At 43.6% G+C, this 26,314-nt stretch overlaps 1 protein-coding gene across 1 annotated transcript in view; it reads right to left on the reverse strand.

Annotated features, from left to right (window-relative positions):
- Nucleotides 1-26,314, reverse strand: part of ELP4 (elongator acetyltransferase complex subunit 4) — a gene marked incomplete at its 5' end in the record, with an annotated part of 557,453 nt that overhangs the window by 477,509 nt on the left and 53,630 nt on the right. The window contains one exon of the mRNA XM_082270757.1: nucleotides 3,659-3,780. Coding sequence (XP_082126883.1) covers nucleotides 3,659-3,780 — 122 coding nt within the window. The remainder of the gene's footprint in view (nucleotides 1-3,658; nucleotides 3,781-26,314) is intronic.

The raw sequence follows: 26,314 nt of genomic DNA on the forward strand, positions 1-26,314 counted from the left end.
TAGCGGCTAAACATTTAGAATATCTCACAACAATGGGATACAGCTGGAGAAGAAATTCCCTTAATATGCAGGGATTTCCTCTCACTTCCTGTTTGGATATGGGACAGGTACTGAAGGGACATCTCCGAAATGGGACATAAATGGGACACAGATAACAAAAAAAAAAACTGACAGGGGTTATAGACCTCCCTTGCTCTATTCAAAATGAAAAAAAAAAAAAAAAGTTTTGCCCATAGTTCTACTTTAATAGTAGTCACAACTAGTGATCGACCAATATCTCAGCAGCATCGGTTGTCATTGCAGACATCACTCTGGTACAAGCACTTTCCTGGAATATCGGCAATATCGGTAACAGTGCATATCGGCCCTCAATATATTGGCATTGCCGATAATCGGTCGGTCTCTAGTCACAACCACAAATTAATAAACCTAACAGCACTAAAATATTTAAAGTGGTTGTAAAGCTCAGACATGAAACATGAACAAAGCATACCCCTCTATAGTGTGTACTTGTCTCAATTAAGAACATTAAGTGTCATTTTCTGTTTGCTGCTTCTTTCCTCTGAAATAATCCCTTTTAACAAGTTTTCCTGACATCAAGAAAAAAAATGGTGACAGGGGAGGGACCTCCAGCTGATTGACAGCCTCAGCTCTGTTCCTTCATGCTGTGTGAAGGTGGGGGCTGTTCCTTCCGTCCAATCCGCTCTCAGAGCTCTCCTCACTGAGCTCTGAAGTGTGTATCTTGAAACTTTCTGCCCCCTTTTTTTTCTGGCAAGCTTTAAACATTCTGCACTTTGAACCGATGTGTAGAGAAGAGAAAACTGCAGATAAACGGATGCAATTTATGTAGGTATATTTGTTTAATCTCTGTGTATCACCTGATTTCAGTCACTTCACTGGCTGCATATAAGCTTAAGACACCTTTAAGATACCATTAAATTCATTTATATATTCAGACACTGACATCTGAAATTTTTGACACACATAAGCACAATTTATCCAAATGAATTGTGTGCAAAATTATACCCTTACAGGTAGTCTTTACTCACTATGAACCTGCCTGGCCCTGACCCTGTCCCCTGTCTTTTTCTGTGCCCACCCTATCTGGACATTAGAAAGTCAGAGCCAGCATTCTGCATCAGTCTCTTGCAGGGTGGGTAGTGTGGGTAATATAAAGATCGGGGACCTCAAATGTGATGGTAATGTAAGAACTGGAGCAGTGTTTACATCAGTGATGATTCTCTAACCTGTGATCTGAGATGGTCTTTATTTAATATGAACCCATCTGGTCCCAATCCTGTCCCCTATCTTCTTCTCTGCATGCTGCCCACAAATTCAAGTTAGAAAGTTAGAGTCAGTAGAAATACTGTGTAAGTCTCTTGCATGAGGTTAGATTGTGGGAAGGATGCTGCTTAATAGAGGTAGGGGACTACAATTAGTTATTTGCAGGCTGCAATGGATCCACATCAGCTGTGCTCTGCTGTTCTAAACTGCAATCATCCTTTACATTTCTGACTTTACAACAGTAAACATGCAGCAGGCTAAGCAACATATACAACTAAATGCCATCTCTGGTCAGAGTTTATAGAAGGCTGTCTGTCCCTGCCCAAAATGCCAGCACAGGGACCTGGAATGTGGCCTCTTAGGTGCTCAGTTCTGCATGATGGGAGATATTTACATGGCTACCCTTTTTCTTTGGTCCAGGTAGCCAAAGTGATTGGTTGGAAAGTATACAGAAGTAATAATATCTAGTAAGTTATTATGTTAAAGTGATTCTAAAGGCAAACTTTTTTTTTTTTTAAACAAAAAGCATGTTATGATGACAAAAATCCAAAGTGATACGCGGAAAAAATACCCAACACCAATGTGAAAACAATGTATGCGCTAACCAGAAAATATGGACCAAAGTACTATATAGCAGATGAGTCAACCAGGCTAGATAATCTTCTTGGAATGTGAAGATCCACTTGTGGGGGATAATAAATCCAAGGTTATCGGTGGGTTCCTGGACTAGAGTGGCTTAATGTCCCAAGACTGCATCCATATGTGGAGAAAAACCAAATGGCAGTCACAAAGTGTAAAACTGCTAGAGTTGGAGTTTATTAAAAAGGGTCAAAACACTTACAAACATCCATGGGTAACCAGCATGTAAACAATGGAGTAATAAAGATGACAAATGTAGCGCCTGACGCGTTTCGTCATACATGACATATTCATAGGACAGTGCCAGCGATGAGCCTGATTTTAACCCATTTTTGCGAGTAGCCTGTTAAGGGGTAAAATACAACTTACCTGCTTCCTTCACATATCAGGAATATGAAATGTTGGGTAACAAATGCTTTAAGGAAAAAAAAAACCTTCTGCCTTTAGAACCACTTAAATTTTCCCTGCATGGGCAAAGTATGGGGTCCCTTTATAGTTTTATAGAGTTATTTTTGCTTATCAAAAGATAGAAAAACTTTCACTTGTAAACAGCTAGTAGGTAATAAACAATAAATAAGTCACACTAAGCACAACTTATTTATTGTTTATTGTTATTTGGGTGCTGTCACATTTGAAGTTGCTGCTTATCTATTTTTATTTGCACTAGCTCGGTTATTTAATACTTTTTTCTGAGCTAGTAGGTAATGCCTTTGATAAAGCCCAGTGGGTGGGGAAAAACACGTCAAATAACTGCAGGTGGTGACATAATTTCCGGCCGTTGAGATGCACACTGCTTTCGGTTTGCTCTATGCTTGTACATTTCTATGTAAATGTGAGTGGATATGTTTTAACTTGCTAATTTTAGCAATAAATGGAATTACGCAATGCGGTTTTCTCTTGCTATTTTCTTTATATATGTGCATGAGTATCTTATTGCCCTAAACACTAAGGAGCAGAGTCAGTGAGGAGGGCAACAAAGACCAGCATACCAAGGATATTCATTAAGCCCATATGGCTCCTATCACTGGGAGTTCATAGCAGCTGGTGAGTGAGTGGGCACACTGAAGGGAAGAGCTTTACTTGAATCTACAGCACTTTGGCACCTTTTTGCATGATGGATTCATTTGTTTTACAATCATGAATATTTAGGGCTCTTTCACACGGTCCGCATTCCGTTGCGGACCGTGCTCTGCTCAGCGGGGATTGAGCCGCCGATCCCCGCTGAGCCGGCGGATGACAGCTCCGTCTCCGCACTGTGTGCGGAGAGGGAGGTGTCAGAGCCCTGCTGCTCTCTATGGGGAATCGGATGAGAGCGGACCGCCTTTCCGCTCTCATCCGATCCGATCCCCTGGACGGATGGAAAATAGGGTTTCCATCCGTCCGGATTTCACGGACAGGATCGTATGCGGATGGCAGCGGGTGTCAGCGGACATGTCACCGCTGACATCTGCTGTTCCATAGGGCTGAATGGGGCATCCGATCAGATACGCCTAAAAAACTGACAGGCGGATCTGATCGGAACGCCCGTGTGAAAGGGCCCTTAGGATCACTGACTATTTACACAAAGATTATGTTGATGCATTTATGCATTATTTATTTATTGCTGTTAATTAGGAATTGCTTTTTGTTTTGATACACTGACCATGAGGTTTATTATGGGGAAGGTATCCCCACTTTGGGTAGCGCTCTATATAATTTATTTTTGCAATACACAAATATAAACAGAAAAGAATACCTTCAGTGTCGTCTGTGGATCTTCACTGGCGGAAGCAACAAAAATCTCATGTCCATTGACTACTCCTTCTGCCACAAAATACTTCAGTAGAAGATTGGAGTATGTGTTGTATGTATCTTCCTCTGTGAACAGACAAGTGATATATTAAGACATAAAACACAAGTAAGGTCATAGCTTTAGGCCACCCCACACTAGCACACAATGGACTGAAGTCACAAAATATATCTGCATAGAGTATTGAAAGATCATTCATTGACACAAAGGGGTTGATTTACTAAAGGAACCTAGACTGTGCACTTTGCAAGTGCAGTTGCAATCATTTACCCCAGAGCTTAGTGAATGTGGTGAAGCTTTGCAGATTTCCATTATCCAATCATGGGCAAGCAAAAAACATTTTGTAGTTTTCCCTTGCACCTGATTGGGTACTCTTTAAAAAGTGAGGTTTCACCACATTAAAAAAGCTCTGGGAAAAACGAGCGCAACTGCAGTTGCAAAGTGCACAGTCTATTTGCCTTTACTAAATCAACCACATAGCGTCCTATTTAAAATGGAGTACGCTGCAGGGTTTACCCAACACTATGCCAGTATTTTATGACTCATTCATAAAATGTAGGCCATGGTTCAGGGCTCGTAGAACGCTCTGTAATAGGTGAAGAGCACATGACTGGCAGGTCATATGACCAGGAGAAAAACCTGACTTACCAGTAACTCGGTTTCTAGGAGTCTTCCAGGACAGCATAGGAGAGTAGGCTTCACTTCTGGAGGCAGGAAACACAAATCTTAAATCCATAAAGGGCAGTCACCTCTTCTGCTCTTATCCAAGAACTTCCCCAAAAACGGCTTAGAAAACAACAAAGAAAACACTCGCCCAAGGTTATAAACCTATATAGGCAAATCTGTTCTGGTGTCGCCCCAACTCCCTCTGCCACAGAAGCTGACAGCGCCCGCATGGAGTGAGCCATTGGGGAAAAAGGGCATTTCTTTTTCAGAATTTTATAAGCTTCCACAATTGCATGTTTGATCCACCATTCGATTGTGATTGTCGAGGCTTGGAACCCCAACTTTTTACTAGAATGCAAAATGAATAGGGCATTATATTTTCTAATGCCTTGAGACAATTCCAAATAACACAAGACATAGGCCCTCTTGTCCAGTTGGTGGAATTCTGCTTTGTTAGGATTAGTTGGAGACGTACAGAAGGAAGGCAAAACGATCTACTAAGTCTTGTGGAATTTATAGGCCACCTCAGGAAAGGACCCCTGCACAGATGAAACATCCACTTCTGAGCAAGGGCATCTATCCCCCTGGCCCTCACGTTCTCTTTCCAACGAAAAGTACCTTGGAACCATGGCATTTGACTTGTTGGCGAATAGATCCATCTCTGGGAGGCCCCACTTCTCTGCCACTAGCTGGAAGACATCCCCGTTCAGTGACCATTCTGATTCGTGAACCTGGTGACAACCCAGAAAGTCCGCGAGACAAGTGTCCACTCCCCTGAGGTGGACTGCGGAGATTGAACTCAGGTTCACCTCGGCCCAAGTAAAAATGGCACCCGCCAGCCGGATCAAGGAAGGGCATTGAGTCCCCCCCCCCCCGCCGCTTTTTGCTATAAGAGACTGCCACTATGCTGTCCGAGAGGAACTGCACGTGGTGATCCCTCAACTCTTTGGCGAATGCCCTCAGAGCCTCCCAGATTGCCTGCAACTCCCTCCAATTGCTGATCTTTGGTACAAGGGCCATTGGGCCACTTTTGAACCCCAGTGGGCTCCCCATCCCCAAGCACTGGGGTTCGTGGTAATACGGACAGACACTGGAAGGGACCATTGAAGACCCTGCAAGAGGTTTTCTTCGTCCCTCCACCACCACAGAGACCGCTTGGTCTTTGGAGATAATTGAAAGGTATCGCCAGTGATTGTTGTCTACCATCCCAGTATCACAGGATACTGGAGACACCTGAAATGGGCCCTTGCCCACAGAACCACTGGGATCGTTGCTGCCAAGAGACCTAGACCCGACATGGCTGTTCGGATGGTCATCGCTAGATTGCTTTAAAAGGAAGCCGCTGTAGCCTTTACCTTTTCTACCTTCTCCTCCGTGAGATAGACATTCTGTTTTAAAGTTTACCCTGTACCCTAGGTAGCAGTCCTGTGCCATGTCAGGTTCATTTTTCCCTGTTTATCAACCACCCCGCAGGTCCCCTTGTAATTGGGGCAAGGAGGGGGTAAAAAATTAAAGGTCGTCTAAATATGGAATGACAGATCCCTCAGTCTCAGGGGGACTAGTAACTCTGCCAGGCTCTTTATAAAAATTCTGGGGAATGAGGCAGGCAGAACAGCAGAGCTCTGAACTGGAGATGGCGGATTTTTTTCCCCCCACTTGATTGCCACTGTCAAAAATTTTTACGATTCTTCCTGGATCATGATGTGCAAAAAAGCGTCCCTCAAATCGAAAGGGAAGTCATAAAGCTATTTGGGAGGAGAATAGATTTTGCCGTAAAGATTGTTTTTATCCAAAACTTCTTGTAGATCACCCAATTGTTCGGAGACTTCAAGTTCAAAATTAGGCGGAATTTGCCCGATGGTTTACGAACCATGAAAGCATGTGAATAGAAACCCTGGTTTGTCTCTTGCTGCGGCACCAGAATGAGGACCCACTGGTCTACCAGGTCGCCAATTTAAGACAGAAGGGCTGTCGCCCTGTAAGGATCCCTGGGAGGGGAGGTTACGATGGGCTGAGTGCCCTTAAACTGAATTTGATAGTCCTCCCTGATTATCTTCAGTATGAACCCATGTGGGGTAACCTTTTCCCACTGTAGGAGGAACAGCCCCAACCTCCCTCCCACCGGAACCAAGTCATTGGGATTTTGTAGTTTCTTTAGGAGAGGAAAAAAGGATGCCACCTCTCTGTTTACCCCTCTCCCACTGCTTCTTAGTGGCTGGTTCTTTAGGGGCCTGCCCCTAAAAGGGAATCTCCTCTTTAAGCTTTTAGGAAAAAATAACTTTTTTTTCAGGCTCCACGCAATCCTTTTTGATAGAGATTGATAATGCGCTGTGTACCGGAAATACCCTGCCTTGATCCTCTTTCAAGGCCTGGTACTTCTGATCATGGAGGGACAGAGAAGCCTGTTATTCCTTAATCTCCAAGGTTTCATAAATCACGCCCAATAAGGCATCCGCCTCCTCCAGTGAGAGCCTGTATCTAGGTGATTTAGTCCCTTGTTCCGGAGTATCTTTGGATGAGGCCACTTCACTCAGCTCCTCCAAGGAATCCGGATCTTTCTCCCTCATTTTGTCGCCCTCTTCTGGGGCTGAAGTGAGAGGTACTTCAGCTAGCTGTTTAGGGGTCTCAAGGTTCAACAACATAGATTAATTGCCTTCATTTCTTTCTTCACGCCCTGAATCTAGTCCTTACATGCCCCCCCGTTGCCTCCTTGTATACCAATTTGTCAATACAAGTCTTGCAGAGGGGTTTGTTTCATCCCTCCCTAAATTTAGACGTGCAAGCCAGGCACCCCCCCCATTTCTATGATTCTTTGGGCTGAGCCTGAAACAGGATAAGGGGAGAAGTACCCTAGACATGAACAAGTGCACCTTCACCAACACCTATGTGCACCCCCAACAGCCATATCTGGATTCACAAGGCTCCTAACCAAGATCCAGTAACAACAAAAGGGGAGGGGGACCCCTGGGGAAGTCCTCCTCCCCCTCCCCAGCCCCGTAGGCTAAGTCACCCCAGTGTTTGCCTACCTGAGCTGGGCTGGCACCACTGCCACTCTGCACTGCAGGCTCCCTGGGTCTGTCATCTTCCTGCAGCATCGTGCCGCTGCGCTTGTGCCAGTGGATCCAGGACTGCCAGCTGCTCGCGGCTGGCGTTCAAATAAACCAGAGTCACGGCTTTCACACTGCCTGCGAAACCTGGGTGAATTGCCGGAAGCCCCGCCATCCTCCTGCGTTCCAAAGGCTGGAACTCGAGGCCTTGCGCCCCCCCCCCCCCCAGCCACACTCATTCGGAATACCATGGTACCCCTCCCGGCAGAGACCTCACTCCCAAAGCCAGTCGAACCACGCAGGGAGCATCCAGCCCTCCCTGGGCTATCCTGGAGGAAAGCAGCGGTTCCAGCTTCCCCTGCAGCTTAACTGGATGCCCAGGACATCTGCACCCTGGTAAATGCAGACCCCCCCCCCCCCCAGGCAGCCTCCTAGGTTCTGGGGGATTAGAGATCCACACTGGACAAGCAAAAAGACTGGGGAAGAGAGATGGTGACCACCCTTTATGGATTTATGATTTGGGTTTCCTGCCTCCGGAGGTGGAGCCTACTCTCCTATACTGTCCTGGACGGACGACTGGAAAAAAAAGTTTGATAGGTGCTGGGATTCTTATATTTATTCAAACAATCAAATGTAGGACGTTTTTGAATAAGCTTACTGGCTTGGTGTTACAGCTCCCAGCGCAACCCTCTAAATGGGTGTCAGAGAATGACTCTAACCCAAAAAATACACAACTGGGTGTCAGATCATAGGGTGAAAGAGTCCAAGAGGATTTTATAAGTTCACAAAAATTTAAAAAAACAACTTGTTTCGGGAGCAACAAACATCCCCTTAATCAAGGCTTGGAACAGAGCAATTTTTTAATTTTTAAAAGATAACAAACATGTTATATTTACCTGCTCTATGCAATTATTTTGCATAGGGCAGCCCTGATCCTACTCTTCTTGGCTCCCCCCTGGTACTACAGGCTAGCCCCCCCCCCACCCAACCGAGCACCCCCATAGCAAGCCTTTTCCCAAGCCTGCTAAGTGTGATTTTTAAGACGCAGAGAGTGCGGCTTGACCCTGTCCCCCCTGCTTACTGGGTGTGACTGACATCAGCAGGAGCCAATGGCTCCCACTCCGTTGTCTAGACCTATGAGGACAGAGAGAGCGGAGAGAGCCTCTGCTCTCATGCACATCGCTAGATCGATATCGGGCTCAGGAAAATATAGAGGGGGAGGGGGGTCTAGAATGCATTAACCACTTACCCACTGGGCACTTAAACCCCCTTCCTAACCAGACCAATTTTCAGCTTTCAGTGCTCTCAAATTTTGAATAACAATTTCTCAGTCATGCAACACTGTACACATATGAAAATCTTTTTTTTCCCCACAAATAGAGCTTTCTTCGGTGGTATTTAATGGTCACTGGGTTTTTTATTGTTTGCGCTATTAATGAAAAAAGACCGAACATTACATTTTTCTTCATTTCGGTTTTAAAATTTTGTAAATTTAGTCATTTTTCTTCAGAAATTTTGGCCAAAAGTTATACTGCTACATATCTTTGGTAAAAATAACCCAAATCAGTGTATATTATTTGGTCTTTGTGAAGGTTATAGAGTCTACAAACTATGGTGCCAATCGTTGAAAATTGATCACGCCTAATGTACTATCTATCTAATTTCTTGGGACACTAACAAGCCTGGAAGGTACAAATACCCCCCAAATGACCCATTTTTGGAAAGTAGACAGTTTAAGGTATTTAGTAAGAGTTATGGTGAGTTTTTTGAAGTTGTCATTTTTTTTTCCCCACAATTCTTTGCAAAATTATATATATTTTTTTTTTTTACAAAATTGTTATATTACCAAGTTATTTCTCACACACTGTATAGGCATACTTGCATTGCAACTACACCCCAAAATACATTTTGCTACTCCTCCCGAGTATGGCGATACCACATGGGTGAGACTTTTACACAGCCTGGCCACATAGAAAGGCCGAAAGTAGCACCTACAGGCGTTCTAGGAGCATAAATCACACATCTAATTTCCTGACGACCTATCCAACTTTTGAAGGCCTTGGAGCACCAGGACAATGGAGACGCTCACAAAATGACTCCATTTTGGAAAACAAACATCCCAACGCATAATCTAGGAGGCATCATAAATCTTTTGAACATGTCATTTTTTTCCACAATTTTTTGGAAAATGTGGAAAGAAAATGAAAACGCATTTTCTTTAATACACAAAGTAGTTCATTTAGTGCTGGTTCACACTATTGCGATGCGGGAACACTGCGAATATACAGCGTGTTCCCGCATTGCATCCGCAGCACAAGCAGTTCACACTGCCATATGCGATACGCTGGGGGTGTCAATTCAAAGTTAACGACACCCCCAGATAAGAGCGCATATCTAAGTGCGATCTGACAGTTCGCACAGAAATCGGATCGCACTTGTGTGAACCACCATGCAATCTGATTCTGCTGCGGACCAAAAAAAGGGTCCTGTGCGTGTTCACTGCGATTGCGGTGCAAATTCAGCCATACAAACTGTATGGCTGAACTCGCACCGCACAGACATCGCATGTGATTTTAGGAGCAGTGCACTCCGAATCATATGCGATGTCTGTGATCGCATTTGAGTGAACCGGCACTTATAAGATATTTCTAACACATAGCACGTACATAGCAAAAATTACACCCCAAAATATACTCTGCTACTTCTCCAGAGTATAGCATTACCACATGTGAGACTTATATACAGCCTGGCCACATACAAAGGCCTGATATGCAGGGAGCACTGTTAGGTGATCTAGGGACATAAAATTACAAATCTAAAATCTACAAAATTTCCTCCAGCCTAAACTCGCTCATCCATGTTTTTATGGACCTTGCTTTGTGCACTGGTGCGCAGTCATGTTGGAACAGGAAGGGGCCATCCGCAAACTGTTCCCACAAAGTTGGGAGCATGAAATTATCTAAAATGTTTTGGTATGCTGACGCCTTAAGAGTTCCCTTCACTGGGATTAAGGGGCCAAACCCAAACCCTATAAAACAACCCCACACCATTATCTTCCCTCCACCAAATGATTTCAGACCAGTGCACAAAGCAAGAATCATGAAGACATGGAGGAGCAAGTTTAGGATGGAGGAACTTGACTGGCCTTCACAGACTGCGATCCAGGCCTTCTCCTCCACATCAATGCCTGACCTCACAAATGCGCTTCTGGAAGAATGGTCAAACATTCCCATAGACACATTCCTAAACCTTGTGGACAGCCTTCCCAGAAGAGTTAAAGCTTTTATAGCTGCAAAGGGTGGGCCAACTCAATATTGAACCCTACGGACTAAGACTGGGATGCCATTAAAGTTCAAGTGTGTGTAAAAGGCAGGTGTCCCAATACTTTTGGTAATATAGTGTGTGTATCTATATATATATATATATATATATATATATAGCTCCTAAACTCCCATTTATAACTAGAGGAATTTATTAACTTTATTGAAATTTTTTAAGAATCTAAATTTTTCCCTTTATTTTTATTTTTTTTTAATTGGAACTATGCATACATTTGTGGCGGTGCATAGTAATAAAACTTGGTATTCACATATACAGTAATTTGAATATAGGCCTGAGCCCTAGAAGACATAATGCAAAATGACAACAGATTTGTGCGTGCCGTTTTTAATACAGCCTCACCCTTCAACGCTTCAGAGCGATTCACAATGGCATTTTGTTTGCAAAGCTACTGTCAACAACATTAATAGTTGCTAGAAATGGTGCCCAATTTTCCAAATGCAATTATATGTGTAAAATGCAATATACATTTAACAGTAAAAAGGTGTTACTTAGAGCTTGACGATTACATACTGAAGATTAAATATGGAAAATAGCTAAAAGATTTGATGATAGGAAAAAAAAAATATGAATATGTTAACTTCCATATTAAAGGGTCAGAATGATTAAAATGAAAGTTTAATCTGAACAATACTTAACATATAAAACAGTATAAACTGTATAAATGCACATTTTTTTACAGGTAAAAAATATGTACATTTATTATTTTTTTTTTCTAAGGAGCCTGCAGAGCATTGCACCCGTGATCAACAGATCTTGGGTGCAATGTCCAGCTCCTGCAAACTAAGGCCCCTTTCACACTGTAGAGTCCGTTGGTGGATTCAGTTTTTCTCAGCAGGGGATCAATCTGCCGATCCCGCGCTGAGCAGGCGGATGGCAGCTCTGTCTCCGTGCTGTGTGTGGAGACATAGCTGTCAGGTCCCCGTTGTTCTCTATGGGGGAATCGGATGGGAACGGACCGCCGGTCCGTTCTCATCCGATCCGTTGGACGGATGGAAAATAGGATTTCCATCCGTCCAGATTTGACGGATGGGATCGGATGTCAGTGGACATGTCTCCGCTGACATCCGATGCCCCATACAGATGCATGGGGCAACCGTTCAGATCCCCCAAAAAAATGGACAGGCGGATCTGAATGGTCTGCCTCTGTGAAAGGGGCCTTAGGATAGCTGGCTGTTCATACCTTGTACGGGCAGGCATTTATCTGAGAGCAGGGAGATCAATGGACTACGAGGCAATTTACCAGCACCCTTGAAACTCATTGAAAACTGCAATTTGTCAACAAAAAAATGAATAAATGACGCAGTTACATGCGACTGATGACAAAGTCATCAGTCGCATGTAGGCATTAGTTCACAGGAAACTGAATAAGCGATGCAGTTATATGGGCAGAGACCTGCATGGCCCCACTGTTTTTAAATAGGGACAGCAGGTGCGGGGAGAAGATCAGCTGTCACAGGGTGGGGTGGTGTAGGGTGGGGTGGTGTGGGGTGGGGTGGTGTAGGGTGGGGTGGTGTGGGTAAAGGCTGCACAGGTGCTGGAACATGTTACATAATCCACCCAAAAAACGGGTGGAACATGTAACATGTTCCAAAAGTGAACTTATTGTATACTTTTAGCAGTGTTAGGATGCTAAGGGGTAAAGTTCATTCGCTATAAACAGAAGGAGGCTAAAGTATAACACTGGTTAAGATTTTGGACATTCAAAAATGTACATATTCTTGACAAGAAATACCAAAACTTTAAAACAGCCTCCAGTGGCCTCTGGCGCTACATGCACTGTGGAGCAAATAATCCTCCAAGATCACAATAGATGAGAAGCTGCTGAAGTTGGGAGTAAGTACTCTGCTCTGCCCCTCTTCCTGCACTGTATGTCTGCTGTGTGTTTACATTAGAGATTAAAAAGGCTAGTCAAATCACTCCTGGGAGTGAAAGCTGAGCTACTTAAAGAGTTATATGGGTTTTTTTTGTTTAGAATCATATTACCTAGGCGGACTGATGCTGCATCTGTCCCCCGCGCCTCTAACACTGAGAACCGAGCGATCAAACACCGCCGGTCGCTTGGTTCTCACAGCTCCATGATCTGAGAGCTGCTGTCAGTCAGCAGCTCTCTGCTCTGCCCTACCTCACTCAGTGGAGCGCTGGGCTGTGGAGGGGCGGGAAGCAGCCGGCAGGGCGGGAAGCAGCAGGCTCAGGCTCTCAGTGGCTTGCTGAGAGGCTGAGCCACGTGCCAGTCCAGGCATGTGGGCGGATCCCGACTCCATTGTCGCAATCTTACCTGAGTCTGTACTGGCTCTGTGACGTCAGCCAAAAACACCGACTGACAACGGGTCAAAGGAGTGAAGAACAAAACAGCACTCCTGTGACCCCCCAGAAGTACAGCCAAACAAGCTTTGGCTGTACTTCTCATTTAATTGAAATTAAAACTAAGAAACTCCAACTGCAAACTTTGAGGGAATTACTGCAGGATCCCTGCAACTACAGAGGTCAATGGCAGCTTGTTTTAAAGATTATTTACTGCTTGATAAAAATATATAGTGTTTGAATTTTCTTAAATTGGTCGATTCTAACAGTTCCAATTTAAATTGACTGCAGAAAACTGGGGGGAAAAATAAAGATGAAAGGTTGGTGCAATAGAGGAGTTTTTTTAGTTACCTCCCTGGTGACCTGTGTCTCCTACCTTACCTCCATTCCAGTACTGCAACCTTTGCGAAACTCTTCAAAAATGGAAATTGAAGCGCCAAAGCACTGCTAAGAGGTCCAGATACAACTTTACTCCAATAAAAGTCAGGGGCAATATAAAAAGTATCAGATGCATTTCGGGGTTCTAATAGTGCCCCCTTCATCAGAGCTTGTATAAAAAAAATAATTAGACGACAAGTGACCTGGACCTTTAATTTTATAAAAGCAGGGGCCTTGTTAGCAGCTGTTTGGCACCTCGATGAGACTCTTCAGAATTCAACACTTCCAAAAATGTCAGTGCCTATATTCTCCACTGTGGTTTCATCCACTGATCCCTATATTACCACAGGAATCATAAGTGATGTAAGGTTTAGAGAATGGAACCATGGCATCCAGCTGGGGGCACAAGCATCTGATACTCCGCTAAACGTCGAAGACCAAAGAGTCTTACAAAGGGGCTGCATTGCTGGAATGGAGGGAAGGTGGAAAACATGGACCTCCAGGGAGATAAGTATAAAAGCTCTTCTATCAAAGGGTCCTTTCATCAGGAATCCTTCACCTGACAGGGTTGCTTTAACATTCATTCCTAATTACATCCCTACGTATCGGCAAATGTGGTACATTTTGGTGCATGGCAAACAGCATGGTGATGCAGCACAATTTAAAAAAAAAAGGGTTGGGGACATCTTTTCCCCACATTTCTGTGGGTAGCAAAGTCCATTGAAATGAATGAGCTGCCTTACATGCAGAAGGCAGCTGCAGTAACCTGAACCTAGCTTAAGGCGGTCTCCTCTTACAAAATCAATGTAAGATGTAATAGATTGTAATAGATGTAATAGAAATGGAAGATGTAATAGATCACAACACCAATGGTTGTAGAGTCCAGAAGAATCGTTATTTGCAACACAAAATAAAACATCCTGTGTGTTTTGAGGGTATAGTCACTGCCCACCTTTATCAGGGCTTAAAAGCAAAGTAAACTGAAAAGGTATAAGTTTTTCAAAAAAGGATTATGGTATCGCTGAGATCAATACAGGACGAGGGATTTGAAAGCTAATATAATAGCATTTTGGACAGCACAGTGGCTAAGTTGTTTGCACTTCTGCCTAGCAGCACTGGCAAGTTTGGGGTTGAGGAACTTGACTGGCCTGCACAGAGTCCTTATCTCAACCTGATAAAGCACCTTTGGGATGAATTAGAGCGAAGCCAGGCCTGGTTATCCAACATCAGTGCCTGACCTCACAATGCGGATCTAGAAGAATGGTCAAACATTCCCATGGATGCATTCCTAAACCTTGTGGACATCTTTCCCAGAAGAGTTTAAGTTGTTATAGCTGCAAAGGGTGGGCCAACTCAACATTGAACCCTACGGACTAAGACTGTGATGTCATTAACGTTTATGTGCGTAGAAAGGCAGGCGTCCCAATACTTTTTACTTTTGGTAATATAGCTTGTGTGTGTATATACATATTAGGGATCGACCGATTATCGACAAAGCTGATATATCGAGGGCTGATATGCACTTTTCCTGATATATCGGAATCGGGCCCGGAGGTTACCAATATTGCCGATATTTCGGGAAAGTGATTGTACCGGAGTGATGCCTGCAGCTAGAGGCATCACCCCGGTACTAGTGTCCCTAGCCTATGGTCGGCTATCTTGTAGTGACAGCCGATGCGGCTGAAAAGCCGCTCAGCTGTCAATACAAGGAGCGGGAGGGGACTCTCCCCCCGGGACCCCCCCCTCCCACCGCTTTCCGTGGCTTGCTTGAGTCTCCCGTCCCACCGGGAGACCCGGGCAACCAGCCTGCACGGCCGCCGAAGACCCGATCAAAGCCGCATTCGGCTCTGATCGGGTCTCCATGCAAAAACCCAGAAGTGATGTCATGAGTGGTACTGTCTGGCGCCAGATTAAAAATAATTACAGCATTCAAAACAGCCAAACTTGGCGTTTTGAATGCTTTTAGACCCCCAGATCCCTCCACAATACCGCTATGCATTGGTCAAAATATCGGTATCGGCAATGAAAAACCGATATCGGTCAATGACTAATATATATATACATATATATATATATATATATATAACTTCCCATTTATAACTAGAGGAATTTATTAACTTTATTAAAATTTTAACACATATATATATATATATATATATATATATATATACATACAGTAAACCCCCCTCCATCGCGGGGGTTACGTTCCAGACCCACCCGCGAAAAGTGAAAATCCGCAAAATAGAAAGACCCTCTTTTTAAATACACCCTAGGAATGGGTTTTAGAACTTTCACTGTACTTTTAAAAGCATTTTAAGGTCCTTAAACACACTTTTAAAACAATAGAAACACATTTAAACACATAAAAGATACTGAGAGACAGAGCAAGAGCAATGGAAAACATAAAAATATTTAATTAACAATGATTTAATTAGTAAAATAATATTAATAGGTCTTACAGAAAAAAAAACGCAAAATACCGGGACCGCAAAAACGGAACTGCGATATAACGGGGATTTACTGTATATAAATAAATAGGTGTGCTGTGTAAAATGAAGGCGCTATATAAGTACCTGTAATAAATCACAAAAATCAAATATTTATCATAAAAAATGGCTTTACAATTATTCCTAAGTGTTTTTGAATATTGAAGCAAACTCACAAACAACCTAATTTGAAGTTCACAAGGTTTGCTGGGATAGTACACATGAAAATAGAAGTGCATTTTAAGCACACAGGTATGATATACTATTAAACAGTGTCTTGTTTTAATATTGTATAGTTCACACTTCCCTTCCCGAGGGAAGCCTTTTTTTTTCCTTTTGGTAACAACACCTGTGAAACCCTAATTACCACATTTTAACAACAGAGATATTATGCAGGGTGATTAGCAGCCACAAGCCGAGGCTGTTCTTAGAACACAGACTCACCTAATTTGTATAGCTGAAAGCAATTTAATCAGGGGCTGCACAAAACGTACAAACGGAACCATAAGCAACTGCTATAAGTTACTTTATTTTAAAGCGACTGTCATTAAAAGTAAAACATAAAATAAAGCTGTGCCGAACTGAACAACCTAGATCACCGGATTCCAACCTTCTGCCCCTTGGCACTTATTTCTTGGTCCTCTGACTACCAGGGGGCTTACTCAGGCTAGTCAAGGAAAAAATAGACGTAAGGCTGGCTTTAAGTGCCGGTTCACACTTCCGCATGTGCGGCGATCGCATGTAATATCGGAGCGCACTGCTCCTTCATTACATGCGATCGTATGTGCAGTGCGAATTCGGCCACACACTTTGTATGGCTAAATTCGCACTGCTGCCGCACAAAAGTCGCACATGAGGCTTTTTTTCAGCCGCATCAGGATCGGATCGCACAGTGGTTCACACTTGTGCGATCCGATCCTGTGCAAACTGCGATATGCGATCAAACTGGGGGTGTCGTTAACATTTCATTGATACCCCCAGCGTATCGCATATGGCAGTGTGAACTGCCAGATGTGCGTTTGCGATGCCGGAACAGGCTGCGAATTCGCAGCGTTCCCGCATCGCACAAGTGTGACCCAGCACTTAGTAGTTAGGCTTCATTCACATGTCAGCGTTGCGATCGCGGGCAGAATCACTGCGATTCTGCCCGCGATCCGGAAATCATTGCAAATCGCGGGACGCCTGTGCGTTGCCCGTGATTTACAATAGCACCCCAAACGCTGTGCGATGTTGCCGCGATTTGCGCCTGCCAAATCGCGCAAAAAAAAACACGGGACGCATGACGCCCAAAAAAGGTACAAGAGCTTCTTTGGAGCGTCATGCGTCCCACAATTTTTTTTTGCGCAATGTTACCGCGATTTGGCAGGCGCAAATCGCGGCAACATCGAACAGCGTTTGGGGTGCTATTGCAAATCACAGGCAACGCACAGGCGTCCCGCGATTTGCAATGATTTCCGGATCACAGGCAGAATTGCGGTGATTCTGCCCGCGATAGCAAAGCTGACATGTGAATGAAGCCTTAAAGCTGGACTGCCGACACAAACATTTTCCTTAACATAATTTCCTCAATAGCCACAAAGGATACAAATCTGCTTTGTGTGTACCAGAGGGAAGAGTTGTGGGAGGGGCCCAGAAGGCCCACCCACTATAGGCTGCCTGCAGAAAACAGGAGAAGGCGGAGACAAGACCAGTCAACCTACTCAAGAAGAGAGAGCAGCAGTTACTGGTCTGACTCTGCATTACATGGAGCTTCTGCACAAAGAAAAGGTTTCATGGTGGATTACTGCGCAGATCTGGAAGCAATACACAATGCACACCAAAATTCAAGAAAACACATTCCTCTTCTATTTAGACAATATTTGCTTATCCTTAAGTTCACCTTTAACGACTTTAGCCCTGGAGGATTTGGCTGATCAAAGACCAGGCCCTATTTTGCGATTCAGCACTGAGTAAATTTAACGGACAATTGCGCGATCGTGTGACGCTGTACCCAAATGAAATTGACGTCCTTTTTTCCCCACAAACAGAGCTTTCTTTTAGTGGTATTTGATCACCTGTGCAATTTTTACTTTTTGCGCTATAAACAAAAAAATAGCGACAATTTTGAAAAAATAACAATATTTTTCACATTTTTCTATATGAAATTCTCAAAAAAAAATGTAAAAATCTTAATTTTCTAACATTTTAGGCCAAATTGTTTTCTGCTACATATTTTTGGTAAAAAAAAAAAAAAATTGCAATAAGCGTATTTTGATTGGTTTGCACAAAAGTTATTGCGTTTACTAACTACAGAAAAGATTTATGTAATTTTTATTGTTTTTTTTTTTAACTAGTAATGGCGACGATCTGCGTTTTTTTTTTTTTGCGGAACTGCGACGGACAGATCAGACCCCTGACTGACATTTTTGACACTTTTGGGGGTACCAGTGACATTACTACAGTAATCAGTGCTATACATATGCACTGTTACTGTAAAAATTACACTGGCAGGGAAGGGGCTAACTTTATTGGTGATCAAGGGGTTAAGTGTGTCCCTAGGGGCGTGATTCTAACTGTCAAGGGGCGTGGCTTGTTAGATCATAACAGAGACATACGATCCTACATAGCAGGATTGCATAGTCTCTGTCATGATCTAAGGGAGAATGAAAGATGGCTGTGTTTACGTCAGCCGCCTGCCTTTCTCCCTCTCCTGCGGGAGATCGCGAGTGGCCGGCGGACATCGGAGCCGCCGGCCACTTGCGCGGGGATGTCAGGGAACGAGCGGGGGCAGAAGCGCGCCTCCGGCGGCGCGCGCTCACCCCCTAGAGGCTCATGGGCGAGTGACGTACCGATAGGTCACTTTGCCCAGGAGGGGCTGACCGCCGCAGTATATAGTCGTGCGGCGGTCGGCAAGTGGTTAAATGCAATGTTTTATTTGTTTCGCACTCTCTCATTTTTTCAGTGCTGTCCTCTTTCTCTTTTAAAGCATAAGTTCACCTTAAAGTGGATGTAAACTCTCTTCTATATACTGAGTGAAGTGAACAGCCTCAGGTGATACACAGAGATGAAGCAAATCTCCCTACATAAGTTTTACATGTACATCTGCTGTCTTCAGCTTTATATATTCTTTGGAAAATGCACACCCTGTTAGAGATTTTCTCTCCCTGTTCAGCACTGGGAGTGTTGTGCTGGTAAACACTGTGAGAAAGCTGATTGGAGGAAAGGCACACACCCCCTCTCCACATAGGCAGAGGAAGGAAGGAATGTGCTCTGAATAGACTAGCTTTCTGCTAATCTATTTATAGCACCCACCCCCACACAAAATTCAGCCGGGTTTATCCCAGTTGACAGAGAACTTGTCAGAAGTTTTCATGCTAATAACAGGAGAACGGAGCAGGAGAAAACTATGGGACTTAGCCCTGGTTCACATCAGTGCGATGACAGACATCCCATGTGATTCGAAGCACACTGCTCTGCAAATCACATGCGATGTCTGTGCGATGTAAATTCAGCCATACAGTTTGTATGGCTGAATTCGCATTGGATTTGGACACAACTAGCACAGGACCCTTTTTTGGTTCTGCAGCAGAATCGGATCACATAGTGGTTCACATATGGCAGTGTGAAGGGTTCCCGCATCTCATATATGTGAACCGGCACTTGGTTCTTTGGAGAGAGAAAAGCTGCTGGACCTGCATCCCTTTAGACGTGTTCCTATTGGGAGCATCTCACCAAAAATGACCTTTTTGTTGCAGGGGATGCCAGAAATCTGACTTGCATCTTAGTGGAGACTTCTGGGAAAATCAGTGAGCCAATCACACAAGCAGGAAATTATGTTTTTGGGGTGTGGTCAGTATACATTCTGTGTACAGAACAGCTCCAGGTAGCCATATTGCATTGCATTTTCAGAAAATTACAACAGCTGCAGATTGAAAAGGAAAGGTGATTTTTAATAACATTCAACCACAATATGATTTGTGTCACAATTGTATACACTATATTGTTTTTTTTTGTTTGCTGATTTTTTTCCCCACGAAAGTGGAATTACCCTTTAAGCTGGCAACCTGGTATCATGAGCCCAAAGACTCTGCTTAACCACTTAAGCCCCAGAAAATTTTACCCCCTTCCTGACCAGGGCCTATTTTGCGATTCGGCACTGCTTGACTTTAACGGACAATTGCGCAGTCGTGCGACGCTGTACCTAAACGAATTTGACGTCCATTTTTTCCCACAAACAGAGATTTCTTTTGTTGGTATTTGATCACCTGTGCGATTTTTTGATCATGCGTTATAAACAAAAAAAGGGCATCAATTTTGCAAAAATAACAATATTTTTCACATTTTTTTTTTTTATATGAAATTCCCCCCCAAAAAATGTAAAAATCAAAATTTCATAACATTTTAGGCCAATTTGTTTTATGCTACATATTTTTGGTAAAAAAAAATAAAATCGCAAAAAGCGTATTTTGATTGGTTTGTGCAAAAGTTATTGCGTTTACTAAGGGAAAGATTTTTGTCATTTTTGTTGTTTTTTTTTTAACGCGTAATGGCGGCGATCTGCGATTTATTTTTGCGGGACTGCGACATTGCGGTGGACAGATCGGACCCTTGACTGACATTTTTGACACTTTTGGGGTTACCAGTGACATTACTGCAGTAATCAGTGATATACATATGCACTGTTACCGTAAAATAACACTGGCAGTGAAGGGGTTAACTTTTTTTGAGAGGGAGGGGTTAAGTGTGTCCCTAGGGGCGTGTTTCTAACTGTGATTGGCTGTGGCATGAGGTGTAAGAACAGCGATCAACGGTCCTACATAGCAGAACCGTATGATCACCATTCTTACACAGGGGAGAATGACAGGCGGCTTGTTTACATTAGCCGCCTGCCTTTCTCCCTCTCCACCCGACGATCGCGAGTGACCGACAGACATCGGGTCCGCCGGTCACACGCGCGGGGGAGTCCGTGACCGCGCGGGAGCACGCCTCCTGTGGCGCGCGCACGATCCCCCAGAGCCTCATAGGCTAGTGACGTACCGGTCGTTCTAAGGTAAGTATTTCATAATGAGCTAGTATGCGATGCATACTAGCTCATTATGGGTTTCTCTTTCAGGTTGAAAAAATAAATAAAATTTGGGTTTACAACCTCTTTAAGCTGGCAACCTGGTGTCATGAGCCCAAAGACTCTGCTTAAAAGTAAGCCAATTTTAGAACGCACATTCTCAGACAAAAGGTAAGGAATACTGATGCTACATAAAACACAATTTTTTTATTTTAAGAACTCACTTTTCTCCATTTGCCTTTAATGACATTTGTAATATTCCTAACTCAAACCAAGGCCTGAGTTTAGCAATATAACAGTGAGCTAGCAATGACTGCAATCTCGCAGAATCCTTCATTCTGAGGATTACACGTTTGTGTAGAGAGCTTTAGAAACAACAATGCACCTTGAACTGTTAAAGTCAATGCATCTGCGAGAATCTTAAGTTCTTCAATTTGTCACATAGAAAATAGCTTTTTATTGATTCATTTCTAGGTCACTAAACTTTTGTTGTGTTCAAAAAGATCTAAAGTGCAGGCATGTGGGCCTCTCCAATACTGCCAATTGAATGTGGCCTTCAATGGCGTGCTGCCATTCAAAGCAGGAGAAATGCAACCGCAATATAGAAAAACTGGAATATTGATGGGTACAGAGAAGGAGGGGGTTGGGCAAAGAAAGGACGTGTTCTTTCCAAGGCCAAATGGAAACAAATTGACAGTACTATCTGAAAAGAAAGATAGAACTTTTTTCTGTGGACTTAATTTAGATCATTTTTTTTTTTTAAATTTTAGACATATTTGCAATTTGCTCAGCTCATATAATGGAAGTCTATTGATTAAGTCCATGTACTCTCTATGTGAATAGCTTCAATAGCTGGCACTTTCACCCCCTTCCTGCCCAGGCCAAATTTCAGCGCTGTCACAATTTGAATGACAATTGTGCAGTCATGCAACTCTGTACCCAAACAAAATTTTTATAATTTTTTTGTTAGACAGATAGAGCTTTATTTTGGTGGTATTTAATCACCGCTGGGTTTTTATTTTTTTGCTAAAAAAAAAAAAATGAAAAAACGAAAATTTTGAAAAAAAAAATAAAAAAGTTTTTCTTAGTTTCTGTTAGAAAATTTTGTAAATAAGTAATTTTTCCTCCTTCACTGATGTGCAGGGATGAGGCTGCACTGATGGGTATTGAGGAGGCGGCACTAATGGGCACTGATGAGATGGCACTGAAGGGCACTGATGAGACGACACTAAGGCCCCGTTCACACTGGGGCGACGCTACTTCGCCGGGCGACCTCACAGGTCGCGGCGCGCTGCTCGCCCCGCGACCTCGGAGCGGCCGGCACGGACTTCATAACATTGAAGTCTATGCAGGTCGCTCCGGGTCGCCCCAAAGAAGCTCCGGACCCTTTTTCGGAGCGACTTGTGTCGCTCATATTAGAACGGGTCCATAGCTTCTGTATGGCAGGCGACCTACGGCGACCTGTCAGGCGACCAGGTCGCCTGACAGGTCGCCCCAGTGTGAACGGGGGCTAATATGCAGCACTGATAGGCTGCACTGATGGCACCTGTGAGGAAATGCCGCTGATTGTCTCTCCTCTCCTCACACTTTGTCACTGTGAGGAGAGGAAAGGCGATAATCGGGATTTTCTTGTTTACACATCATCAGCTGTGGTTGGGCACAGTTGATCACATGGGTAAAAAGCCATGTCATCGGCTCTTTACCGAGATCGGGGATGCGCCGTATCCCTGGGACATAGTGTGCCGCCAATCGATGTGCGCCCCCGCAGGCGTTCAAGCACGGCGAGGATGGGACGACATCATATGCCTGGGAAAGATCCCGACTTTACAGCCAGGATCCACCCAGATTTCTGGACCAGCAGCCAGCTCAGCCTGAGAACCTGAGGCAGCCCCTTCTGTCCCCTCCACAGCCCAGCGCTCCAGTGAGTGCTGGAGGGGTAGAGCAGAGAGATGGTGACTGACGGTTACCTCTCTCTGCTCAGAGCGGAAGGGAGAACTGAACAATCAGTCGTTTTCGCTTTAGAGGCAGTACACATTATTTAAAAAAAAAATCACAATCACAGGGGGAGTGTGTATATAAGGCAGGTAAATAGAAAAGCTATTGTAAAGTACAAATGAAGCACAGCAGCAATCGTATCATAAAAAGGAAAAAGCCTAGCGGCCAGAGCCGTGACTACACAGAGAGGTACATCCAGACTTTCTAAGAAACTACAAAACAGTATTAATGCCATCACTTATGTCCCCAGAAGGGGTTATGGATAAGGGTGGAAGGGTGATAACAATAAAAGGACAGTGGGTGCAAGACCAAAAAGAAACTCGTCATGGCCCAGCTGCTTGGATGGGGTCAATTCAAATGTATGCAACGCAACACGCATCAGCACACATGGTCTATTGTAGTTCACTGCCATGCCATTCATTGGGATTGGCATCAGAATGCACTATACTGTTCTGACCAATGGTAACAGACATACTGGGTTGCACACATTTTCTGGTCTGTCGCAATGCCTTGGCAGCCCATATAAAATAAATGGGTTGCATTAATGCACCAAAACTGGTAATATGCTGTAAGTCTGAATGGGCCCTCAAGTAAACTGGTCACAAACCCAGGCAATTCAAATTAAGCACCTCACAACAAAAAAATACATAAGCCGAGATGACTAATTCAAAAATGTGGGCTAAATAAACAGTCAGTGTCCAGAACAATGGGTAATCTTACAGGCATATGCAAATTTCGATTTTTGTAAAAGTTAAGTGGTAAAGGGAAATTGTGGGAATGTCCACTGGTACAAATGATGAGCCGGAGCATTAGGTTAGGTATAAACAGATGTACATGCAGAGCGCAACCCTGGTCTTCTTCCTTCTCAGCACAACCTAAATGCCAACTCTTCCAACCTGTTGCCTTAAAGTTTCATTAAACATTTTCAGCAATGCTACCAAAGGGTACATTACCCTTGGCTGTGTTGATGAGGAAAATGGAAATCCCTTTGCCATTGAGCATCACTCACAGATGCCATGAAACCTAAAGGCAGAAGATGGAAGGTCTACTACTACAGACACTATTCAGGTTGCACTGAGAACAGCCAGAGGCAGACAGTACCATGGTGGTCTGCAAGCACCATCAACACCTGTCCTAAGCAATCAATGCATTCCGTTGTATTGTAGCACTGCGCAGGTCCTATCAAGTATCTCCACACCCTGATAATGAAGAATTGACACGCCTCTTGCCTCCATCCCAAAATGGGATGTCATGGATCTGGGGTGCCTATCACCATGCCCAGACATTGCCATTTTGATACGCAAATAGGGGTTTTAGATGGTGTTGGAAACTGTACATCTCTTTGAGAGAGGCGTGAGAGAAAAGCTTGGCTGCTATAGGATACTTCATTCTGCTACTGGCCTAATTAAATAATGGTAGACTGTTCAGTGTTCTAAAGAGCAATGAGTAACCAAAAAGACTTCTCAAGGTGCATAGACAATGAATATTTATTAAGGCATAAGTGTGTGTCATGAATATTTATAACAAACACTGAAAAGGTCTTGTGAGGTATGAAAAGACTTACAGTGCTTTGCGAAAGTATTCGGCCCCCTTGAACTTTTTGACCTTTTGCCACATTTCAGGCTCCATACATAAAGATATAAAACTGTGTAATTTTTTGTAAAGAATCAACAACAAGTGGGACACAATCACGAAGTGGAATGAAATTTATTGGATATTTCAAACTTTTTTAACAAATAAAAAACTAAAAATTGGGCGTGCAAAATTATTCAGCCCCCTTAGGTTAATACTTTGTAGCGCCACCTTTTGCTGCGATTACAGCTGTAAGTCGCTTGGGGTATGTCTCTATCAGTTTTGCACATCGAGAGACTGAAATTTTTGCCCATTCCTCCTTGCAAAACAGCTCGAGCTCAGTGAGGTTGGATGGAGAGAGTTTGTGAACAGCAGTTTTCAGTTCTTTCCACAGATTCTTGATTGGATTCAGGTCTGGACTTTGACTTGGCCATTCTAACACTTGGATATGTTTATTTGTGAACCATTCCATTGTAGATTTTGCTTTATGTTTTGGATCATTGTCTTGTTGGAAGACAAATCTCCGTCCAAGTCTCAGGTCTTTTGCAGACTCCATCAGGTTTTCTTCCAGAATGGTCCTGTATTTGGCTCCATCCATCTTCCCATCAATTTTAACCATCTTCCATGTCCCTGCTGAAGAAAAGCAGGCCCAAACCATGATGCTGCCACCACCATGTTTGACAGTGGGGATGGGGTGTTCAGGGTGATGAGCTGTGTTGCTTTTACGCCAAACATAACGTTTTGCATTGTTGCCAAAATGTTCGATTTTGGTTTCATCTGACCAGAGCACCTTCTTCCACATGTTTGGTGTGTCTCCCAGGTGGCTTGTGGCAAACTTTAAACGACAATTTTTATGGATATCTTTAAGAAATGGCTTTCTTCTTGCCACTCTTCCATAAAGGCCAGATTTGTGCAGTATACGACTGATTGTTGTCCTATGGACAGAGTCTCCCACCTCAGCTGTAGATCTCTGCAGTTCATCCAGAGTGATCATGGGCCTCTTGACTGCATCTCTGATCAGTCTTCTCCTTGTATGAGCTGAAAGTTTAGAGGGATGGCCAGGTCTTCGTAGATTTGCAGTGGTCTGATACTCCTTCCATTTCAATATTATCGCTTGCACAGTGCTCCTTGGGATGTTTAAAGCTTGGGAAATCTTTTTGTATCCAAATCCAGCTTTAAACTTCTCCACAACAGTATCTCGGACGTGCCTGGTGTGTTCCTCGTTCTTCATGATGCTCTCTGCGCTTTAAACGGACCTCTGAGACTATCACAGTGCATTTGCATTTATACGGAGACTTGATTACACACAGGTGGATTCTATTTATCATCATTAGTCATTTAGGTCAACATTGGATCATTCAGAGATCCTCACTGAACTTCTGGAGAGAGTTTGCTGCACTGAAAGTAAAGGGGCTGAATAATTTTGCATGCCCGATTTTTCAGTTTTTTATTTGTTAACAAAGTTTGAAATATCCAATAAATTTTGTTTCATGATTGTGACCCACTTGTTGATTCTTCACAAAAAATTACAGTTTTATATCTTTATGTTTGAAGCATGAAATGTGGCAAAAGGTCGCAAAGTTCAAGGGGGCCGAATACTTTCGCAAGGCACTGTACCTCACTGTCTTACATGCTTGATCCAGATAAGTGAAGCTGGGATCAGCATTTCAATTAAAAACTTTTAATGTATTACGGTAATGCACCCAGGCTGCATTTACAGTAGCCCATATGCCTCTGTTTAATGTTTTTCATATGATAGATTTTGCAGCAAGGG

This window comes from Pelophylax lessonae (assembly GCF_965119305.1).
Source record: "Pelophylax lessonae genome assembly, chromosome: 10".
Classification (NCBI taxonomy): Eukaryota; Metazoa; Chordata; class Amphibia; order Anura; family Ranidae; genus Pelophylax; species Pelophylax lessonae.